The sequence below is a fragment of the Entelurus aequoreus genome, linkage group LG24, assembly GCF_033978785.1.
Source record: "Entelurus aequoreus isolate RoL-2023_Sb linkage group LG24, RoL_Eaeq_v1.1, whole genome shotgun sequence".
Lineage (NCBI taxonomy): Eukaryota > Metazoa > Chordata > Actinopteri > Syngnathiformes > Syngnathidae > Entelurus > Entelurus aequoreus.
This window is the reverse complement of record NC_084754.1, coordinates 5,315,568-5,339,501: the sequence shown is the minus strand read 5'-3', so window position 1 is coordinate 5,339,501 and position 23,934 is coordinate 5,315,568. Positions and strand designations below refer to the sequence as shown.

Sequence of the window (23,934 nt, the reverse complement as noted above, 5' to 3'; positions counted from 1 at the left end):
ATTTGTGAAATATTTCTTCAAACTTATTATGATTAAAATTTTAAAAAAATATTCTGGCAAATCCAGAAAATCTGTAGAATCGAATTTAAATCTTATTTCAAAGTCTTTTGAATTTCTTTTAAAAATTTTGTTCTGGAAAATCTAGAAGAAATAATGATTTGTCTCTGTTAGAAATATAGCTTGGTCCAATTTGTTATATATTCTAACAAAGTGTAGATTGGATTTTAACCTATTTAAAACATGTCATCAAAATTCTAAAATTAATCTTAATCAGGAAAAATGACTAATGATGTTCCATAAATTCTTTTTTTAATTTTTTCCAAAATATTCGAATTAGTTAGTGTTTCTCTTCTTTTTTTCGGTTGAATTTTGAATTTTAAAGAGTCGAAATTGAAGATAAACTATGTTTCAAAATTTTATTGTCATTTTTTTCGTGTTTTCTCCTCTTTTAAACCGTTCAATTAAGTGTAAATATCATTAATTATTAATAATAACATAGAGTTAGAGGTACATTGAGCAAATTGGCTATTTCTGGCAATTTATTTAAGTGTGTATCAAACTGGTAGCCTTTCGCATTAATCAGTACCCAAGAAGTAGCTCTTGCTTTCAAAAAGGTTGGTGACCCCTGCTCTAAACGCTCACGCCGATCATGACACCAATGATTGTTATTAATGTTTGGAGTATGATTATAATTCACAGATTATTCGAGTGCTGCCAGAGAGACATCCTTCCCGTCCTTACACTGCAGAGTTGGAGAGGCGATTGAAAGACACCGAAGGAGTCTTTGTACAGTCGCATCCTGCGGAGGTAAGGCAGAGGTCATGCTTCTGCACCACATCTGTATTAAGTGGCTCTTTCAATGAAGGACACGTAATTCAATTGGCCCTGGAACGCAAGGCTTAAAGGATCATTTGCAGGCAATGGATGTCACATTGACCCTATTTATAAATATTCACAATGATTAGGGGAACTGACCCAGAAGACTGGAAGACAGTCATTATCAGGGAATTAAATGTGACCTTTTTTATGATTGATTCAGGATTTGACTTTAATGTGTTCGAAAAATTGAAAATATCAAAATACACCAAAATATTGGTATCAGGACAACCCTAATATATATATATATATATATATATATATATATATATATATAGTTATATGTATGTATGTACGTATGTGGGCTCTGTACCGAGGATGTCGTTGTGGCTTGTAAAGCCCTTTGAGACACTTGTGATTTAGGGCTATATAAATAAACATTGATTGATTGATTGATTGATATAATATATATATACTTATATAAATATATATATGTGTGTGTGTGTAAATATATATATATATATATATATATATATATATATATATATATATATATATATATTTATATGTATATATATATATATATTTTATATATATATATATATATATATATATATATATATATATATATATATATATATATATATATATATATATATATTTTCGATACTTTTCTAAATAAAAGGGACCACAAAAAATGTCAATATTGGCTTTATTTTAACAAAAAATCTTAGGGTACATTAAACATATGTTTCTTATTGCAGTTTTGTCCTTAATCTAAAGGCCTTAGTGGCCACATGCGTGGACAGCACCTTTTAGCTCGTATTTCCAAAATCGTGTACACTGCTGAATTGGGGTATTATGCTGACATATGGACACTTATACTGCCATCTAGTGGCGTCAGAAGAGTATAACATACAAAGGAATTTGGAGGAAAAAAAAGTGTACAAAAAAAATTAGCATGTCACTACACATGAAGTACACATTTGTGTACTTATGGACTAAGAACATCATATCAAAAATTGATTTTTAGTTTTATTCTAATTATGGTCCAATAAGCCCAAATAGCAAAGAGAAATAAAAAAAGCATGTAAACAAACAGCTTGGGCCTTAAGAGGTTAAATAAAATAGTGAACATACGAGACAACTTGTCTTTTATTAGGAAGTAAGCAAACAAATGCTCCGAATTAATCTGCTGACGTATGCAGTAACATATTGTGTCATTTATCATTCTATTATTTTGTCAAAATTATTAAAGACAAGTGGTAGATAATTAATTATTAATCTACTTGTTCATTTACTGTTAATATCTGCTTACTTTCTCTTTTAACATGTTCTATCTACACTTCTGTTAAAATGTAATAATCACTTTTTCTTCTGTTGTTTGGATACTTTACATGAGTTTTACCACAAATTTGGGTATCGATCCAATACCAAGTAGTTGCAGGATCATACAATGGTCATAATTTAAGTCCTCATGTGTCCAGGGACATATTTATAAATATTATATACTTTTTTTTTTTAAACAAAAAAAAGATTTTGTGATGCTGAAAAATATTAATGGAATCATAGTAGTATCGACTAGATACGCTCCTGTACTTGGTATCATTACAGTGGATGTTAGGTGTGGATCCACCCATGGCGTTTGTTTACATTGTGACGCCGGTGAGCTACGGTGTGTAGTGAAGCATGTTTAGCTATTCCTCGTCCTGCAGGGATGATACTTCTTCCTGAGGGTGTCTTAGCGTTATACCTTTTATCGTTAGTTTAGTGGCATGGAGTCCAAGACGACTGGGGACCCTTTTCTGCTGCAGCCTTCTTCCGCCATCGCAGACGTTGTGGTAGTTCTTAAATCTACGTCTTCCGCCTGCTCCGCCGTTGAGGTCTTCACCGTATCCCTGGCTAGGGGGCAGTCAGGTACTAGGCCTTTGCCAAGGGCCACTTGGGGTAACAGTAGTAAAGGGGTTAACCTCCTAGTGCCCCAAGACCCCATAGAGGAGCCTCCACTGCCGGATGCACTTTAACGTCATGCCCAGGACGGGAAAGCCCGTGTACCACTTAAGGGAATCACTATGATGGAATATACACTCAATTACAGCTAATACTAACTTTCCAAATTGGTATCATTAGCTAACAACACCCATAGCTAATGCACGTGCATGTGTTACGAACGTACAAAATCACGTCATTAGAAGTAAGAGGGCAGGATTTTTAACGCTTCAAATACATTGGACGGTTAGCGCCCTCTAGGCATCTGTGTAAATCAGGGGTCACCAACCTTTTTGAAACCAAGAGCTACTTCTTGGGTACTGATTAATGCGAAGGGCTACCAGTTTGATACACACTTGAATAAATTGCCAGAAATAGCCAATTTGCTCAATTTACCTTTAACTCTATGTTATTATTAATAATAAATGATATTTACACTTAATTGAACGGTTTAAAAGAGGAGAAAACATGAAAAAAATGACAATTAAATTTTGAAACATAGTTTTTCTTCAATTTCGACTCTTTAAAATTCAAAATTCAACCGAAAAAAAGAACAGAAAAACTAGCTAATTCGAATCATTTTGAAAAAATTTAAAAAAGAATTTATGGAACATCATTAGTAATTTTTCTTGATTAAGATTCATTTTAGAATTTTGATGACATGTTTTAAATAGGTTAAAATCCAATCTACATTTTGTTAGAATATATAACAAATTGGACCAAGCTATATTTCTAACAAAGACAAATCATTATTTCTTCTAGATTTTCCAGAATTTTTTTAAAAGAAATTCAAAAGACTTTGAAATAAGATTTAAATTTGATTCTACAGATTTTCTAGATTTGCCAGAAATTTTTTTTTTGAATTTTATTCATAATAAGTTTGAAGAAATATTTCACAAATATTCTTCGTCGAAAAAACAGAAGCTAAAATGAAAAATTTTATTAAAATTTATTTATTATTCTTTACAATAAAAAATTTTTTTTTACTTGAACATTGATTTAAATTGTCAGGAAAGAAGAGGAAGGAATTTAAAATGTAAAAAGGTATATGTGTTTAAAAATCCTAAAATCATTTCTAAGGTTGTATTTTTTCTCTAAAATTGTCTTTCTGAAAGTTATAAGAAGCAAAGTAAAAAAATTAATGAATTTATTTAAACAAAAGAAGACCAAGTCTTTTAAAATATTTTCTTGGATTTTCAAATTCTATTTGAGTTTTGTCTCTCTTAGAATTAAAAATGTCGGGCAAAGCGAGACCAGCTTGTTAGTAAATAAATACAATTTTAAAAATAGAGGCAGCTCACTGGTAAGTGCTGCTATTTGAGCTATTTTTAGAACAGGCCAGCGGGCTACTCATATGGTCCTTACGGGCTACCTCGTGCCCACGGGCACCGCGTTGGTGATCCATGGTGTAAATGTTACACTTAGCCCAGGGGTCGTCAACCCAAAATGTTGAAAGAGCCATATTAGACCAAAAATACAACGACTACAAAATCTCTCTGGAGCCACAAAAATTAAAAGCTTAAGTGTTATAATGAAGTCAACGCATGATATAAGTGTCTATATTAGCTTACTATCAAAATGACTATGTGTTGCAGGCTGACACGAATCTTTGTTGCCAGAAATGTTGAAATGTAACATTTGTTCTACCCATTTTTACAACATTACTGTCTTAGAACGGCCAAAGGTATAGATGTGTGTCCAAGTTAAAGGAAATGGCGGGCTGTCTTCTTCTAGTGCAGGGGTCACCAACCTTTTTGAAACCAAGAGCTACTTCTTGGGTACTGATTAATGCGAAGGGCTACCAGTTTGATACACACTTAAATAAATTGCCAGAAATAGCCAATTTGCTCAATTTACCTTTAACTCTATGTTATTATTAATAATAAATGATATTTACACTTAATTGAACGGTTTAAAAGAGGAGAAAACACGAAAAAAATGACAATTAAATTTTGAAACATAATTTATCTTCAATTTCGACTCTTTAAAATTCAAAATTCAACCGAAAAAAAGAAGAGAAAAACTAGCTAATTCGAATCATTTTGAAAAAATTTAAAAAAGAATTTATGGAACATCATTAGTAATTTTTCTTGATTAAGATTCATTTTAGAATTTTGATGACATGTTTTAAATAGGTTAAAATCCAATCTACATTTTGTTAGAATATATAACAAATTGGACCAAGCTATATTTCTAACAAAGACAAATCATTATTTCTTCTAGATTTTCCAGACATTTTTTTTAAAAGAAATTCAAAAGACTTTTAAATAAGATTTCTACAGATTTTCTAGATTTGCCAGAATTTTTTTTTTAAATTTTAATCATAATAAGTTTGAAGAAATATTTCACAAATATTCTTCGTCGAAAAAACAGAAGCTAAAATGAAAAATTTTATTAAAATTTATTTATTATTCTTTACAATAAAAAAAATAAATTTTACTTGAACATTGATTTAAATGGTCAGGAAAGAAGAGGAAGGAATTTAACAGGTAAAAAGGTATATGTGTTTAAAAATCATAAAATCATTTCTAAGGTTGTATTTTTTCTCTAAAATTGTCTTTCTGAAAGTTATAAGAAGCAAAGTAAAAAAAATTAATGAATTTATTTAAACAAAAGAAGACCAAGTCTTTTAAAATATTTTCTTGGATTTTCAAATTCTATTTGAGTTTTGTCTCTCTTAGAATTAAAAATGTCGGGCAAAGCGAGACCAGCTTGTTAGTAAATAAATACAATTAAAAAAATAGAGGCAGCTCACTGGTAAGTGCTGCTATTTGAGCTATTTTTAGAACAGGCCAGCGGGCTACTCATATGGTCCTTACGGGCTACCTGGTGCCCACGGGCACCGCGTTGGTGACCCATGTTCTAGTGGATTTATTACCATCTATGCAAACTAAGTTACGTTTGCTGTGGTCTGGAACAACATGACACACAAACAACTATGAGAAATGCAGCCAGTATTACATACAGATATGTCATGAGACATGCAAATATCAATTAAATACACAGAGGACATAAGTGAAGGAAATTAAATCAGCTCAAATATACCTACAAACGAGGCATAATGATGCAATACGTACATAAAGCTAGCCTAAATAGCATGCTAGCATGGATTAGCTTGCAGTCATGCGGTGACCAAATATGCCTAAAAGCACTCCACACAAGTCAGTAACACCAACAAAGTTCACTTTTGTGCATTCACGCACAGCATAAAAAGTTTGTTGGACAAAATGAGACAAACAGTGAGTGGCATAAAATATGTCTTTCTGTGGCGTTGTTGAAGAAAGTTACACATGTCAACAAACTACGGTGAGTTCGGATTGTAAATAATGTAGATAATTCAATGTATATACTCTGATGATTATCTTGTGTGATGACTGTATTATGATGATAGTATATATCTGTATCATGAATCAATTTAAGTCAGGGGTGTCCAAAGTGCGGCCCGGGGGCCATTTGCGGCCCGCAGCTAATTGTGTTCGGCCCGCCACACATTCTGGAAATGCTATTGCAAAAAATAAAAATGAACATTAAAAAAAGTGGAATGAGGTGAAATCTAAGGAGAAAAAGTTGCAATGTTGACATAAAGCTGCCATGCAGGCTGTTTTTTTTTCTTTTGTCTTTCTTTATTTTTATTTTTTTGCCACTGCTCAAAAAAAAAAAAAGACAAAAAAATCCATGTTACAATTAATTATTTTCAAAGCTCCAATTAGTTCAAATATTTCACTTTAAAATGTTTTATGTGGTAAATATTGCATATTTTGTGTAGTTGCCATATAAAAACAAAGTTTTGTGTCATGTTGTCCTCCTACAGAAACTCTATTAAAACAAAAATATAGTTTTTCCCCTCTTTTTCTATTTTCATGCATTTTTGAAAAAGCTCCAGGGAGCCACTACGGTTGCAGGTTGCAGACCCCCGACCTAACCCCTTTAAAGGCCTACTGAAATGAAATTTTTTTATTTAAACGGGAATAGCAGATTCATTCTATGTGTCATACTTGATCATTTCGCGATATTGCCATATTTTTGCTGAAAGGATTTAGTATAGAACAACGACGATAATGATCGCAACTTTTGGTATCTGATAAAAACAACCCTTGCCCCTACCGGAAGTAGCGTGACGTCACAAGACAAAGGATTCCTCACAATTCCGCTTTGTTTACAATGGAGCGAGAGACATCCGGACCGAGAAAGCGACGATTACCCCATTAATTTGAGCGAAGATGAAAGATTCGTGGATGAAGAACTTTAGACTGAAGGACTACAGTGTAGTGTGGGGTGTATCTTTTTTCGCTCCGACCATAACTTAGGTACAAGCTGGCTCATTGGATTCCACACTCTCTCCTTTTTCTATTGTGGATCACGGATTTGTATTTTAAACCACCTCAGATACTATATCCTCTTGAAAATGAGAGTCGAGAACGCGAAATGGACATTCACAGTGACTGAACATGTAAATACACGGTTAATAATTTTCAGCTTTGCGAAGCTAAAAAAATAGAAGCTAACTTAGCTACATAGCTAACGTGATAGCAGGCTCAAATGCAGATAGAAACAACATTTTAAAAAACCCTGACTGGAAGGATAGACAGAAGATCAACAATACTATTAAACCATGAACATGTAAATACACGGTTAATAATTTTCAGCTTGGCGAAGCTAAAAAAATTGAAGCTAACTTAGCTACGGAGCTAACGTGATAGCATCAGTCTCACATGCAGATAGAAACTAAATTAAAAAAAACCCTGACTGGAAGGATAGACAGAAGATCAACAATACTATTAAACCATGAACATGTAAATACATGGTTAATAATTTTCAGCTTTGCGAAGCTAAAAATAGAAGCTAACTTAGATGCGGCGGCGGGCTTTGTACGCTTTTGACGACACCCCGGCCGCCATCAGAGTCGGCAAGAAACATATATTTCCCCAAAGTTACGTACGTGACATGCACATATCGACACGCACGTACGGGCAAGCGATCAAATGTTTGGAAGCCAAAGCTGTACTCACCGTAGTGCGTCTGCTATCCTGCTCAAAACACAACACAACCTCCTGGTGTTGGTGTTGCTACAGCCAGCCGCTAATACACCGATCGCACCTACAACTTTCTTATTTGCAGCCTCCATTGTCCATTAAACAAATTGCAAAAGATTCACCAACACAGATGTCCAGAATACTGTGGAATTTTGTCGAAGAAAACAGAGGTATTTGAATTGGGTCCAAACACTTCCTTTGACCTCGTGACGTCACGCGCATACGTCATCATACCGCGACGTTTTCAAGCGGAATTTTCCCGGGAAATTTCAAATGTCACTTTATAAGTTAACCCGGCCGTATTGGCATGTGTTGCAATGTTAAGATTTCATCATTGATGTATAAACTATCAGACTGCGTGGTCGGTAGTAGTGGCTTTCAGTAGGCCTTTAAGTTAGGGCATTTAAGTTGAGTTACCACTGTATCAGGAATTGTTGAGACACAAAGAAGGAGGACAAAACAAGCTCTGCTTCTTCCTACTCCTTCTCAGACACGTTGAAATGTGCACATGCCAACGTGTGTTAAGCATGTTTGAATCACATAAAACCGTTACCACAACTAAATTATCTTTCTATTCCACGTTTTTCCGTATAATGTAACAGTGTTCATCCCAGCCCTGCACGCTGTCCATGCCCCATCCCCAGACCACAAGTGTTTCATCCTTATGGTTTTGGTTTTCTTCCCTTTCAACAGCTCTTTTAATAGTTTCCTGGTAGTTATCCTTTTATGACACAACATCATCATGTCAAACTAAAAATGAAATTGAGTTTTGTGACGGTCATTTTGAAACGGAGTTCATAGAACGTGATTTTAGATTAGCAGTCGGACATTAGCAGCCACTGCACATGAGGCTGACACGTGCATCACATTTTGTCTCAATTATCTTGTTGATCTAATCTTTTCCCAAATATTTGTGCTCAGGCTTACAAATGTCTTTAAGTAGTCACGAGGAAGATATTTGCCTGTTTTGATTATGGGCCTGTATGCAATGCAAGCGTCCATTCACATGCGGCTAAGCAGCAGTGAATGTTAGCATGTTAGCATGCTAACATTAAAGTGCTATCTTTTTGTGCTAATTTGGCAACCGTTTACTCTCGAGTCTTGTAACTTGGTATGTGACACTTGTTAACTGCTAGCATGCTAATGTTAGCATGCTATCATTAAAGCGTTAACTTTTTTAGCTAATTGTACTCGTTTCTTCTCTAATTCCCCAGCCATACTCCTTGGAGTCATATAACTTGGTGTGTGACACAGGCTAACTATTATCATGTTCACGTTAGCTTGCTAGCATGCTAACTTCTTAAGCTAGTTTTGCAACCGTTTAGCCCAGAGTCATATAACTTGGTCTGTGATACTTGTTAACTGTTAGCACGCAAACGATAGCATGCAAGCAAGCTAACTTAAGCTTGCTAACTTTTTCGTCTAATTTTACACTTTTTTTTCTAGTTCTGCAGCATCATACTTGCCAACCTTGAGACCCTTCCCCTTCGAACTGCCCTGGATAAACTGAAATTCTTGTTTCCATTCGTTTTGGAACTTGCAAGCGTATTTCTTCATCTTACTCGTCGTCGGCGTCGCCATGTCTGTATCTTCCTCGTTCTTCTGCTTCGTCTCCTTGTTGTGTGCGCAGTTGTGCGCACTCTAAAAGCCGTAGATGTTATAACGTGATTGGGCCGGCACGCTGTTTATATCGTGGAAAAGCGGACGTGAAAACAGGCTGTCGTCACAAAGGCACGCCCCCTCCAGATCCGGCTGGAAATCGGGAGAAATTCGGGAGAATATTTGTCCCGGGAGGTTTTCGGGAGAGGCGCTGAAATTCGGGAGGGTTGGCAAGTATGGCAGCCATACACTTTTGATTCATGTAACTTGGTATATGAAACATGCTGACTGTTATCATGCTATCGTTAGCACACATGCTAAGTGTTAGCATTTTAATATAAGCATGCTACTGCTTTAGGCTAGCTCTGTGGCTCATTTTGTACAGTTACACCTAAAACTCACGGATTCAGACACTCGGCACCATCTTAAAAGTACGGTGGCTTCCGACGGGCACAGATAGCAGGCCCATCAAAATTTCCGCGGGAATTTTCTCGTTGCTCATACTTGAAACTTTATTATAGTTCCGCACGTTTTTTTCTTACGCTTAATACGTGACGAAACGGCCAACGAACCCCTTCATTTGTTATACCGTCGGAAAGGTCTCATTCGCGCAAATGGGAGTACTCTTAATTGAGAATATTTAGTGTTACCATGGCAACGCTATTCATGAATAAACAAAAACAATGGGCCAATTGAATGGGTACGCACCTTTATAATGGTCTATATGTTTCCAGCAGAACGCTCCAACCCGCGAGATTACCTCCTCTTGTAGCTCAGCCATACTTTCACGTAGCCCGGTGCTTAACGTCTCATTTTGTTCACACACTTGTCTACTTTAACCCTTTAAAGTTTTGACGTTCAATGTTTGCTTTTGGATGGATGGTGTTGTGTAGACAGCTCTTCCTCCCAGGGATTTTAAGCTGCTGTCCACTCCCAAGTTCTTTTAATGGCAAATAAGCTGGAGTTTAAATTGATCACCAGGCAGTAGTTGGTATTTTGTGGTTTATTCTCAAAGCTTTGAAGTCAAACGTGAGACCAAATCCAGTACACAAACGTTCCCTCGCCCAGTCTAGATCGATCTCCCAAAACCACGGAACTCCTGTGTTCTTCCCTCTGGCCCTCGCCCCCACCCCCGTTGTTTAGACTACTCCCTGAATTATCTCTACTCTGCATTCCACTGCTAGAAGGCCGACACCTTACTATGAGAGAGAGAAAGAAGGAAGAATACTAGCTATTTTGTAATACGACTATGGAAGGAAAGAAGTAACACTTAAATGTGGATATATGGAAAAGATCCGGTTCCATCAATTGCCATCGGAAGGAGGCGAGCGCCATCGGCCTTCCTCCTGTAAAGCGGATGGCGTCCACTCTAATTTACTAGAGCGTGGAAGCCCCGAAAATTTGCTTTTTTTTTTGGTGAACAACCTGTCGTCACGGCCTCATCTTTTATCCCACTGTCATGTGTTTCGGTGAAAACATTGACACACACGCCCTCTCGCAGACAATGTCACTTTTATGGAGGTCATGTGTCCCATTTCGCTTCTGTTGGCCCTCAAAGCCAAGAAAGTCAGCTAAATCTCTCATTGACTCCAATGTTAGATGTGGACGTTAAAAAACACAAAAATTCTTATTTTCCTATACTCGCTCTAACTCGGCCATTTCTCCACTTATCGGAAATCTGAAAACACCGGAACGTTCCTCAAAGCCCTGAGGCGCTCAAAGTTTTTACGAAAAGTCGATATCTCGAAAGGTCCAGGGCACAGATAGCAGGCCACTGGAATTTTCTAGTTTGTAGATAAAACTGTGTTGCAGATGTGTTTCTTAGTCATGTCGCACTACACAAATGACTGAATACTAATGATGTGTGTGTTTGTTTTTGGGCAGGTGTTCCAGCAGGAGCTTCCAGATGCAATCAAGGACAAATGGGATTGCTTAACAGAAGAGACACACAGAGTGCCAGAGACCAGCTGGAGGTTTGCGACTCCAAAATCTCTTCTGGACAATTTCTGTCAGACCATGCACTGCCTCTTCAGTGACTGCTTTAAAGCCACAAAAAGCATGGACTGTGAGTATGAGCCCGCCGGAAGGGGATACGTAATCTAGCGACGACTTTGAAATGAATGTTTGCTTTGTTTCATCACATCGGAACTACGGTGGTGCCTCCGTTTTTGTTCGAAAGAAGACCGAATTGTACAAATCCATTTCTCCCATTAGAAATATTGTCATTCCAATTAGTCTGTGTTAGACATCCGAAAAAAATCAACACAAAACACATTTTATCGAGAAAAAATGTAATTTTTCATGCAGAAAACAGTGTGAAATATACATAAATGACAAATGAAACAAATACTTTCACCTTTTTTGAAGGAAGATGGCAATTAACGGAGAGGAAGGAGGAGAAGAGAGCGCAACGTAAATGTCGCCTTTCTACTTTTCTATGAGTTTTTTCTTTAAAGGCCTACTGAAAGCCACTACTACCGACCACGCAGTCTGATAGTTTATATATCAATGATGAAATCTTAACATTGCAACACATGCCAATACGGCCGGGTTAACTTATAAAGTGCAATTTTAAATTTCCCGCTAAACTTCCGGTTGAAAACGTCTATATATGATGACGTATGCGCGTGACGTCAATAGTTAAACGGAAGTATTCGGACACCATTGAATCCAATACAAAAAAGCTCTGTTTTCATCACCAAATTCCACAGTATTCTGGACATCTGTGTTGGTGAATCTTTTTGCAATTTGTTTAATGAACAATGAAGACTGCAAAGAAGAAAGTTGTAGGTGGGATCGGTGTATTAGCGGCTGGCTGCAGCAACACAACCAGGAGGACTTTGACTTGGATAGCAGACGCGCTAGCCGACGCTAGCCGCCGACCGCACGGATGATCGGGTGAAGTCCTTCGTCCTTCCGTCGATCGCTGGAACGCAGGTGAGCACGGGTGTTGATGAGCAGATGAGGGCTGGCTGGCGTAGGTGGATAGCTAATGTTTTTATCATAGCTCTGTGAGGTCCCGTTGCTAAGTTAGCTTCAATGGCGTCGTTAGCAACAGCATTTTTAAGCTGTGAATGTCCATTTCGCGTTCTCGACTCTCATTTTCAAGAGCATATAGTATCCGAGGTGGTTTAAAATGCAAATCCGTGATCCACAATAGAAAAAGGAGAAAGTGTGGAATCCAATGAACCCTTGTACCTAAGTTACGGTCAGAGCGAAAAAAAGGTACGTCCTGCACTGCACTCTAGTCCTTTCACTCTCACGTTCCTCATCCACGAATCTTTCATCCTCGCTCAAATTAATGGGGTAATCGTCGCTTTCTCGGTCCGAATCTCTCTCGCTGCTGGTGTAAACAATGGGGAAATGTGAGGAGCCCATCAGCCTGTGACGTCACGCTACTTCCGGTACAGGCAAGGCTTTTTTTATGTGCGATCAGAAGTTGCGAACTTTATCGTCGATGTTCTCTACTAAATCCTTTCAGCAAAAATATGGCAATATCGGGAAATGATCAAGTATGACACATAGAATGGATCTGCTATCCCCGTTTAAATAAAAAATAATAATTTCAGTTGGCCTTTAATTAAATAGTTTTTTTCACCTTCTTTATCAAAGTGATGACACTCTCAAATAAGGACGTGTATCGAATTTGGCACTTTGATAGTTGTCGGCCGAAGTCCGTTGGTACTACCGGGTATCGATTCTCGTAAAATCGAACGGTTTGTTGCACTTGACGAAGTCACGTTGGGTTGTAAAGTGCATCGACTCAAACACTTGGCGGAGAAATAAGCACTCAGAGCGGACTCAGCCAAACTGCTTCGAGGTAATGTTACAATTTTCAATGCCTAATAAAAGACACTGGGTCGCAAAGTGAGGCTCCGCTTTTCCAAAACGAGCTAGCCCGGTGCTAATTCACATAGCAAAACGCTGATTAGCATTAGCAATTTTTCATGACGATTTCAAAATCGTCACACTCAAAAAAAAAGCCCAGACTGTCTGAAAGAAAGAGAGAACAATGCATGATCGGAGGAAGAAATAAAGAAGGTTTTGTTCATTGTTCTGCGTGTTTTAATGAACAAATGGACCGCAAACACGAACACACACACACACACATACACACACACACACATAGTACGTAGTAAATCTGTCTTTAAATCTTAAACAACCAGAATCCATCCTCCAGAAACATTTAGTCAGCAACGTGTAGGATTCTTTGGGCACTCAAATCCATGGAATGGTACGGACTAGTTTGTCACGCGCAATGGACCAAAACCAGAGGAAATTTTCGGTAAAAAAGACACATTTGCGAAAAGTGGAGCGTACAAAAACTGAGGTACCACTGTACTGTAAAAAGGTAAAACGGCTGCAGATTGTCACTTTTTTTAGTTTCTGTGCATATTTGACCTGCATTCAAGTATGTCCCGAGTTTGAACTACTCAGAATTTGATGAAAGTTTCACAGAAATATAATACAGGCCAAAAGTTTGGACACACCTTCTCATTCAATGCCTTTTATGTATTTTCATGACCATTGTAGATCATTGTAGAAAGTCCCAAGTTAAAAATATGTTTTTTTTAATTGTTTTTTTTATTATTTATTTATTTTTTAAATCTGTCCTTTCTAATACATTTTCATTTTCTAAAATCTCGGTGTCTCCGAGCCGCTCAGGCAAATCATATTGTCTAATAATGCATTTTCCCATCGATAACGTGACATCATCGTGCTCGTATATATATATATATATATATATATATATATATATATATATATATATATATATATATATATATATATATATATATATATATATATACACACAGTCATGGGCACCAAATCTGATATCTTATATTATTTTACACAGAACTCCAAAAATGGACTGGACAAAATTGGCTTTTTTGGGGGGGGGGGGTTTGTGTTGTTCCAATGCAAACAAAATAAATAAACATGTGAATACCAAAGCATTTGTAAATTCAACAATTTTCTGAGAGAAGTGGTGCGTTATCTGACAGAAATGCAGGGGTGCCAATATTTTTTTTCATCTATTTAATTATTTCAGGCAATGACATAAAAAAAAAAAGTACAAAGTTGACAACACATAATAACATAAATTAATATAGTGAAAAAGGTAATGTATAGTATGTAATGCATGATTTTCCAATTTTGCCTGAAAGGAAGTGGGAAGAAGATAATTTATTTAATCCCACCCCCAGTTCTCCATTCAGTGATTATTCCCATGAGTTTCACTGTTACTTTGTTTAAGGATTATAATACAAATGTTGTATCATAGTGGCATTACCACAGGTAACAATAATTATTACACTATAACAATAATTTGTATCAACAATGTAGGAAGAAGGAACATACCAACTATGGTAATAGACAATATATATATATATATATATATATATATATATATATATATATATATATACATACATAAAAAAAATCATTTCAGCTCGGCTCCCAGACAAATTTTTTTAACCCAATGTGGCCCCTGAGTCAAAAGGTTTGGGGACCCCTGTTGTAGATTGTCACTGAAGGCATCAAAACTATGAATGAACACATGTGGAGTTATGTGAAGTGAATTATATTCATATAGCGCTTTTCTCTAGTGACTCAAAGCGCTTTACATAGTGAAAACCATTATGTAAGTTACATTGGGTGGGCGCTGGGAGCGGGTGGGTAAAGTGTCTTGCCCAAGGACACAACAGCAGTGATGGTTATAGCAGTGATTTTCAAACTCTGGTACGTGTACTACTAGTGGTACACAGGCTCCTTATAGTAGTACGCCGAGGAATCGCTTTATTAAAGTACAGTGTTTTATCTTCCTACATTTAAAACACAGTGCTATTGTTCAAACTGTGTTTAATGTTGCAGTGGCCAAATATATTAAATAAACTGTTAAATAAAACCTCTGCCTTGTTTTCAATGAATACTTAGGCCTACTACGCTACTGTATTTTAATGTTGGTCATTATGGTGGTGCATGGAGAGCCAAGTGTTTTCTGAGGTGGTACTTGGTAAAAAAATTAATTAAAAAAAGGCTTGAGAACTACTGGGTTATAGAACCTAAGAACATGACAAAAAATTACTTTTCAGAAAAAACATTAAAGGCCTACTGAAAGCCACTACTAGCGACCACGCAGTCTGATAGTTTGTATATCAATGATGAAATCTTAACATTACAACACATGCCAATACGGCCGGGTTAACTTATAAAGTGCAATTTGAAATTTCCCGCCACACTTCCGCTTGAAAACATCTCGGTATGATGACGTATGCGCGTGACGTAGCCAGTGAAACAGAGGTATGGCTTCCCCATTGAAGCCAATACGAAATAGCTCTGTTTTCATCTCATTATTCCACAGTATTCTGGACATCTGTGTTGGTGAATCTGTTGCAATTTGTTCATTGCATTATGGAGAAAGAAGCTGAGCAAGCAAAGAAGAAAGTTGTCGGTGCGAAGCGGATATTTTGCGAGGGAAGTCAGCAGCAACACAACACAGCCGGTGTTTGTTTACATTCCCGAAAGATGCAGTCAAGATCGAAGAACTCGGACAACAGAGACTCTTACCAGGAGGACTTTGATTTGAATACACAGACGCGATACCGTGAGTACGTAGCTGCGCTTCCAAACATTTGATCGCTTGCCATAACTAGCTCGAGCTAGTAGCTAGGAGCTAGCATATTTGTTATGCGGGATTAATTTGTGGCATATTAAATATAAGCCTGGTTGTGTTGTGGCTAATAGTCTTGTGTTTATTTACTGTTGTAGTCATTCCCAGCTGAATATCAGGTCCCACCCGCGCGCTTCCAAGCATTTGATCGCTTGCCCGTACGTGCGTGTCATATACGTAACTTTGGTTAAATATATAAGCTTTATGAACCTTGGGTTAGGTGAACGGTTCTTTGGGCTGAGTGAGTGTGTGTGTTGTGCAGGTGTTTGAATTGTATTGGCGGGTTATATATACGGGATCCTGTCCATATAACCCGCTCGAGCTATAACTAGCTCGAGCTAGTAGCTAGGAGCTAGGAGCTAGCACAACAAACACCTAGGTGTTTTTATGCGGGATTAATTCGTGGCATATTAAATATAAGCCTGGTTGTGTTGTGGCTAATAGAGTATATATATGTCTTGTGTTTATTTACTGTTGTAGTCATTCCCAGCTGAATATCAGGTCACCCCCGGCTCTCACAGCATCTTCCCTATCTGAATCGCTTCCACTCCCCACTAGTCCTTCACTTGCATTTTCCTCATCCACAAATCTTTCATCCTCGCTCAAATTAATGGGGAAATCGTCGCTTTCTCGGTCCGAATCTCTCTCACTTCTGGCGGCCATCATTGTAAACAATAGGGAACTTTGCGTATATGTTCAATTGACTACGTCACGCTACTTCCGGTAGGGGCAAGCCTTTTTTTTATCAGATACCAAAAGTTGCGATCTTTATTGTCGTTGTTCTATACTAAATCCTTTCAGCAAAAATATGGCAATATCGCGAAATGATCAAGTATGACACATAGAATAGATCTGCTATCCCCGTTTAAATTAAAAAAAATAATTTCAGTAGGCCTTTAATTGTTACCTGCTACAACTTATGATACACCTTAAAATAACTATTTAAATATTTCCATAACAAATAAAAAGACCCTTTTTTTATCAGTTATTTAATGGAGTAATTGTTATTCGTGGGTATGAGGCACGAGAAAAAAGGAAACAATTCCTTGAAGAAACCACAACTAAATGCAATTCAGCTGTTGCGGTTTTGTCGCTAATGACATCCACACTTCTGAAAATAAAGTTAGCTTTATAAATGTGCATGTGTCTCAATTCAGCGTGAAAATGTGTTCAAACTTTGTGCCGACATTCATCATTTAGTCCATGAACTCAACTCGTCTTCGCTTGTTCGTGGAAGAAAACATCAAGGGCCTGATTTACTGAAGGTCAGTGTGTACTAGAACATGTGCAGACCTGATAGCACACGCAAAGCCAATCTACTAAACCTGTGCAAAGTGGATTGTATTCAGCAGAATAATCTATTTGGCGTCTCTGTCTTCATTATAACGCACATTATATGCTGACTATCAAACAGCCACAGTACTGTGAGGAGGAAATGCAAATATCATTATTTAGACGCCGTTTTTGCGTGCACTATTTGACTGACATTTCCACATAAGGTTGCAGGATCAGTGATTGTGCTGCAAAGACAGATAATGGACAGATGACAATCCTCTGTCGTACGTGTGTGTCAAGATATTGGTGCAGAGTCAGAAATAAAAATATATAAAAACCCTATTTAGCCCTTTTTTTTAACATTTTTATTGCTGCTGGGTGACTTATGGGGCTGAATGAAATGAATTCAATTAATGCTGCGTTCTTTTTATTGTTTGTTTGTTGTTGTTGTTGTTTTTTTTAATCAATCCAAGAAAACAATACACAACAATACCATAATAATGCAATTCCAATTCCAAAACCAAACCGTAGAACGATATGGCATCAGAGGGTTAGTCTTAAACTGGATAAGAAGTTATCTAACGAACAGGAAACAATACGTGAAGCTAGGCGAACACACGTCTACAACGCTAAATATATCCTGTGGTGTACCTCAGGGATCAATACTAGGACCTAAATTATTCAATCTCTATATAAAATACATTTGTAAAGTTACAAAAGATTTAAAGTTAGTATTATTTGCGGATGATACAACAGCGTTTTGTTCAGGAGAGAACACACAGGAGATAATACAAATAATAACAGAAGAAATTAACAAATTAAAAAGATGGTTTGACAAAAACAGACTATCGTTGAATCTTAGTAAAACTAAAATAATGCTATTTGGTAATAGTAGAAGAGAAAGTCAAACACAAATACAAATAGACGGAATAGAAATTGAAAGAGTAAACGAAACCAAATTTCTAGGTATAATGATTGATGATAAATTGAACTGGAAATCTCACGTAAAAAATATACAACATAAAGTTGCAAGAAACATGTCAATAATGAATAAAGCAAAACATGTTCTAGACCAAAAATCCCTTCATATTCTCTACTGCTCACTAGTGTTACCATATCTGAGCTACTGTGTAGAAATATGGGGAAATAATTACAAAAGTACACTTCATTCACTAACGGTGTTACAAAAAAGATCAGTTAGAATAATACATAATGTTGGATATAGAGAACATACAAACCCTTTATTTATTCAATCAAAGATACTGAAATTCCACGACATAGTGAATTTGCAAACAGCTAAAATGATGCACAAAGCAAACTATAACCTGCTACCCAAGAATATACAACAATTCTTCTCAAAAAAAGAGGAGAAATATAATCTTAGAGAAAAACGTAATTTAAAACATTTGTTTGCACGTACAACACTTAAGACCTTCAGTATATCAGTATGTGGAATTAAATGATGTAAGGGATTAAGCAAAGCAATCAAACAATGTACTAATATGATACACTTCAAGAAACTCTTCAAACTTAAAGTGTTTACAAAGTACAAAGAAGAAGAACCATGACAAACATTCTCAATTTATTTCATCCATCCATTCATTCATTCTTAAAGTAATCTTACTTATCTCATCATATGAAATATGACTTACTTCACCAATTATTATTATTAAATTCTTACTATTATTTATTTATTTATTTATTTTTATTGTGATTACTTATGGAGTTTATTGTGAAAAAATTGTGAACAGGAAGTGAACAAAAAGTTTTGAACTGTTATGTAAAGAAAAGGGGTAGGATTAAATAAGCTCTGCTTCTTCCTACTCCTTTTCGAACATGTTGAAAAGAGAAACTGGAAATTGTGATGTATCATGTTGTATGCTTGCATGTTCCAAATAAACTAAAACTCAAACTCAAACTCAAACCTGACCCAGCAACATTTAGAATAGCAATCAAATAAACAGAGCAATTGAGAGGACACACAAACATGACACAAAACAATCCAAAAGCAGTCAGACAAAAATGAATATTATCAACAACAGTATCAATATTAATAACAATTTCAACATTGCAGTGATTAAAAATGCCAGGTTCAAACACTGATGACATCTATTAAACAGACAAAGAAGCAAGGAATCAAACAGAGACAGAATTAAATTTGGCTCAACTGAGGAGAAACGTCTGGGCTGTACTCTTTACAGTCTCCCACCACGCTCTGGCGAAAGATTGTACACCTCTTTTATTTGGACTTTCCCTTATTACATGGCAACAGCTGTTTCTAAAGGAAGGGGGTCGTAAACAGCCGCTGCCTTTGGTCACAAAACAGTGCAAAGAAAAGGAGCCTGGAGCTTGGGCAGGTCCTGCTTTCTCCCCGCTTTGTAGATCTCGGGTCAAGACAAAATCTTTCTGTGGATTACAATACATCAAAGAAACAGACACCTTCATGTTGCTTCCCGTCCTACACAGTGGAGTTTTACAAGCCTTCTTCTTGTTATGATCAAAGACCGCTTTCGTCTTCTCGCCGGGAACTCATGGCAACACAAAGTTTTGTGATAACTTAGATACAATTATTCTGACAAAAAATCCCTCATTGACATTATCATTACAGACATTTATAAAAAATAAAAACATTTAAAAAAAAAAAGAACAATAGTGTCACAGTGGCTTACACTTGCATCGCATCTCATAAGCTTGACAACACACTGTGTCTAATATTTTCCACAAAGACAAAATAAGTCATATTTTTGGTTCATTTAATAGTTACAACAAATTTAAATCATGGATCCTATATTCCAATATATGACTCATCTAAACTAAATGCAGTTTTTTCTATTGATGTCATCTCCATAGCTTGTGTGTAGCAGTCAGTATGTGTTGGACTATCAACATATATCCATTTTTTGCTGCCGTTTTTTACAATATTGTTAGTTTTTTAATTTATTTAGGAAATATACTTTATTACCGTATTTTTCGGACTGTAAGGCGCATTTAAAATCTTTTCATTTTCTCAAAACTCGACAGTGCACCTAATAACCCGATGCGCCATATGTACGGAATCATTTTGGTTGTGCTTACCGACCTCGAAGCTACTTTATTTGGTACATGGGAAAATGATAAGTGTGACCAGTAGATGGCAGTCACACATAAGAGATAGAGAGGTAGACTGCAATATGACTCCAGTAAACAACACCAAAATTCTATATGTTCCATTGAAAATATAGAACATTACACACGGCGCTCAAAAGTCCAACAACATTTTTTAGTAGGACTTTGGTAAGCTATGAAGCCGCACCGCTTGATGGATTGTACTGTGCTTCAACATAGGAGTATTATTATGGTGTGTGTATAAGTTCAGACATACTATCTGGCGTTTTGTTTCGCAATATTATGCAAAAGTAACTTTTCTTACCTTCTGGTACCTGCTGATCTGTATTTGGGATCTGCATAAGTCCTGAAAATGTGCGCGCCTCCGCCTTTGTAGTCCGCCTCGACGCCGTAGTCCATAAGCTTCTTCTTTTTCTCCATCTTCTTGTTATGGGACATTCATCCTCCGCTGTTGCCATTTCTAATATAAAGTAGTGTAAAGTTCTTACTTGTATCTGTCAGTAAACTCGCCATGAAAACGCTAAAACATACCGGTGTAGTGAGTTTACATTATTCACCCAAGGAACTTTGGTTATTAGAGAGTTCCGGTCGGACGGTTTTTAACGGGACACATTTCCGGCGTCGTTGTTGCACTAGTGAGCCACGGATGAGGAGATGCTGCTCCGTTATTGATTGAAGTAAAGTCTGAATGTCATTAAAACAGTTAGCTCCATCTTTTGACACTTTTTACACTCGCGTCCTTGCACGCTACACCGCTACAACAAAGTAAATAAGACCGCCCACAAAAAGGCGCATCCTGAAGCGACTGTCAGAAAGCGACTTGAAGATGATCTGTAAAACATCATCTATGCAACATTTTGACCAAAGAACCACCATTACATGTTATGTAGACCAGTGGTCCCCAACCACCGGCCCGGTACCGGCCCGGTACCGGTCCGTGGACCGATTGCTACAGGGCCGCGGCCGCACAAGAAGTTAAAAAAAATATATATATATTTTTATTAATTTTTTTTTAAATTAAATTAAAGGCCTACTGAAAGCCACTACTACCGACCACGCAGTCTGATAGTTTATATATCAATGATGAAATCTTAACATTACAACACATGCCAATACGGCCGGGTTAATTTATAAAGTGCAATTTTAAAATTCCCGCCACACTTCCGATTGGAAAAACTCCTTTGGATATGATTTATGCGCGTGACGTCACAAAATCCACGGAAGTGGTTGGACCCCATCGACCCGATACAGAAACCTCTTGTTTTCTTCGACAAAATTCCACAGTATTCTGGACATCTATGTTGGTGAATCTTTTGCAATTTGTTTAATGAACAATGGAGGCTGCAAAGAAGAACGTTGTAGGTGGGATCGATCGGTGTATTAGCGGCTAAGTACAATACTTACAGCAACACAACAAGGACTACTTACTACGCCTAGCCGATGCTTGCCGCCAAACCCACGGATGAAGTCCTTCGTCGCGCCGTCGATCGCTGGAACGCAGGTGAGCACGGCTGTTGATGAGCAGATGAGGGCTGGCTGGTGTAGGTGGAGCGCTAATGTTTTTATCATAGTTCTGTGAGGTCCGGTTGCTAAGTTGCTAAATTAGCCTTAGCGTCGTTAGCAACAGCATTGTTAAGCCTTACCAGGCTGAGAAATTTTAACCGTGTAGTTACATGTCCATGGTTTAATAGTATTGTTGATCTTCTGTCTATCCTTCCAGTCAGGGATTTATTTATTTTGTTTCTATCTTCATTTGAGAACGATGCTATCACGTTAGCTCCGTAGCTAAGTGTGTCACCGATGTATTGTTGTGGAGATAAAAGTCACTTTAAATGTCCATTTCGCGTGCTCGACTCTCATTTTCAAGAGGATATAGTATCCCAGGTGGTTTAAAATACAAATCCGTGATCCACAATAGAAAAAGGAGAGAGTGTGGAATCCAATGAGCCAGCTTGTACCTAAGTTACGGTCAGAGCGAAAAAAGATACGTCCATCACTGCCTCTCCAGTCCTTCACTGTAACGTTCCTCATCTACGAATCTTTCATCCTCGCTCAAATTAATGGGGTAATCGTCGCTTTGTCGCTCCGAATCTCTCGCTCCATTGTAAACAACAAGGAATTGTGAGGAATACTAGCTCCTGTGACGTCACGCTACTTCCGGTACAGGCAAGGCTTTTTTTTATCAGCGAGCAAAAGTTGCGAACTTTATCGTCGATTTTCTCTACTAAATCCTTTCAGCAAAAATATGGCAATATCGCGAAATGATCAAGTATGACACATAGAATGGATCTGCTATTCCCATTTTTTTTTTTTTTTAAATCATTTCAGTAGGCCTTTAATCCTTATATATCAAAAAAGATAAAAAATAGACCATTCATCGGCAGTGCGCCCTATGGTCCGGAAAATTCAGTACAAGCTACTTTATTTTTTTGCACACATTGACCAGTGCGTGGTGTTTGGTTCTTAGCAAATCAGGCCCCGAGTGTTTGTTACTGCCAAGTCGACACATGTTCTGTTTACCTCCCATTTTAGCGCTTATAAAAAATAATGACCACAGTACACCACGCGCTTTAAGAATTTACAAGCTATAACTTCACAAAATAAACGGAAAAAACGGCCGTACAAAAACAATGGCGTAGTAACCCAGAATCAAAATGTTACGCCATGCTGGCATCACCTGTGACATAAAAACATATAAACGTAAAATTCCTTGCAACCCGACCTTTTATAACGCTCTATTAAAACTTAAAGAACATGTGGAGGCTTTTATACATTATTTACCAGCCTATGTTCTTGTCAAAGCTATGGAAAAAAATAATGAAACAGGCAGTAGATTTCCATTGAGGTTTCTCTATGCCATGGGTCACCAACGCGGTGCCCGCGGGCACCAGGTAGCCCGTAAGGACCAGATGAGTAGCCCGCTGGCCTGTTCTAAAAATAGCTCAAATAGCAGCACTTACCAGTGAGCTGCCTCTATTTTTTTTTTTTTTTTTATTTACTAGGAAGCTGGTCTCGCTTTGCCCGACATTTTTAATTCTAAGAGAGACAAAACTCAAATACAATTTGAAAATCCAAGAAAATATTTTAAAGACTTGGTCTTCACTTGTTTAAATAAATTCATTAATTTTTTTACTTTGCTTCTTATAACTTTCAGAAAGACAATTTTAGAGAAAAAATACCATCTTTAAAATGATTTTAGGATTTTCAAACCCATATACCTTTTTACCTTTTTAAATTCATTCCTCTTCTTTCCTGACAATTTAAATCAATGTTCAAGTAAATAAATTTTTTTTATTGTAAAGAATAATAAATAAATTTAAATTTAAATTTTCATTTTAGCTTCTGTTTTTTCGACGAAGAATATTTGTGAAATATTTCTTCAAACTTATGATTAAAATTCAAAAAAATTATTCTGGCAAATCTAGAAAATCTTTAGAATCAAAT

General features: G+C 36.9%; 1 protein-coding gene across 7 annotated transcripts in view; it reads left to right on the top strand.

Moving 5' to 3' along the window:
* The window catches only part of il34 (interleukin 34), a 261,834-nt gene that overhangs the window by 222,382 nt on the left and 15,518 nt on the right, over positions 1–23,934 (top strand). For 6 of the 7 annotated variants that reach the window (XM_062036122.1, XM_062036121.1, XM_062036120.1 and 3 more), the window contains 2 exons: positions 700–807; positions 11,322–11,502. In XM_062036122.1, the coding sequence (XP_061892106.1) occupies positions 700–807; positions 11,322–11,502 (289 nt within the window). Of the gene's footprint in view, positions 1–699; positions 808–11,321; positions 14,153–23,934 lie in introns of those variants that run through there. The other variant, XM_062036124.1, reaches the window with a different exon arrangement.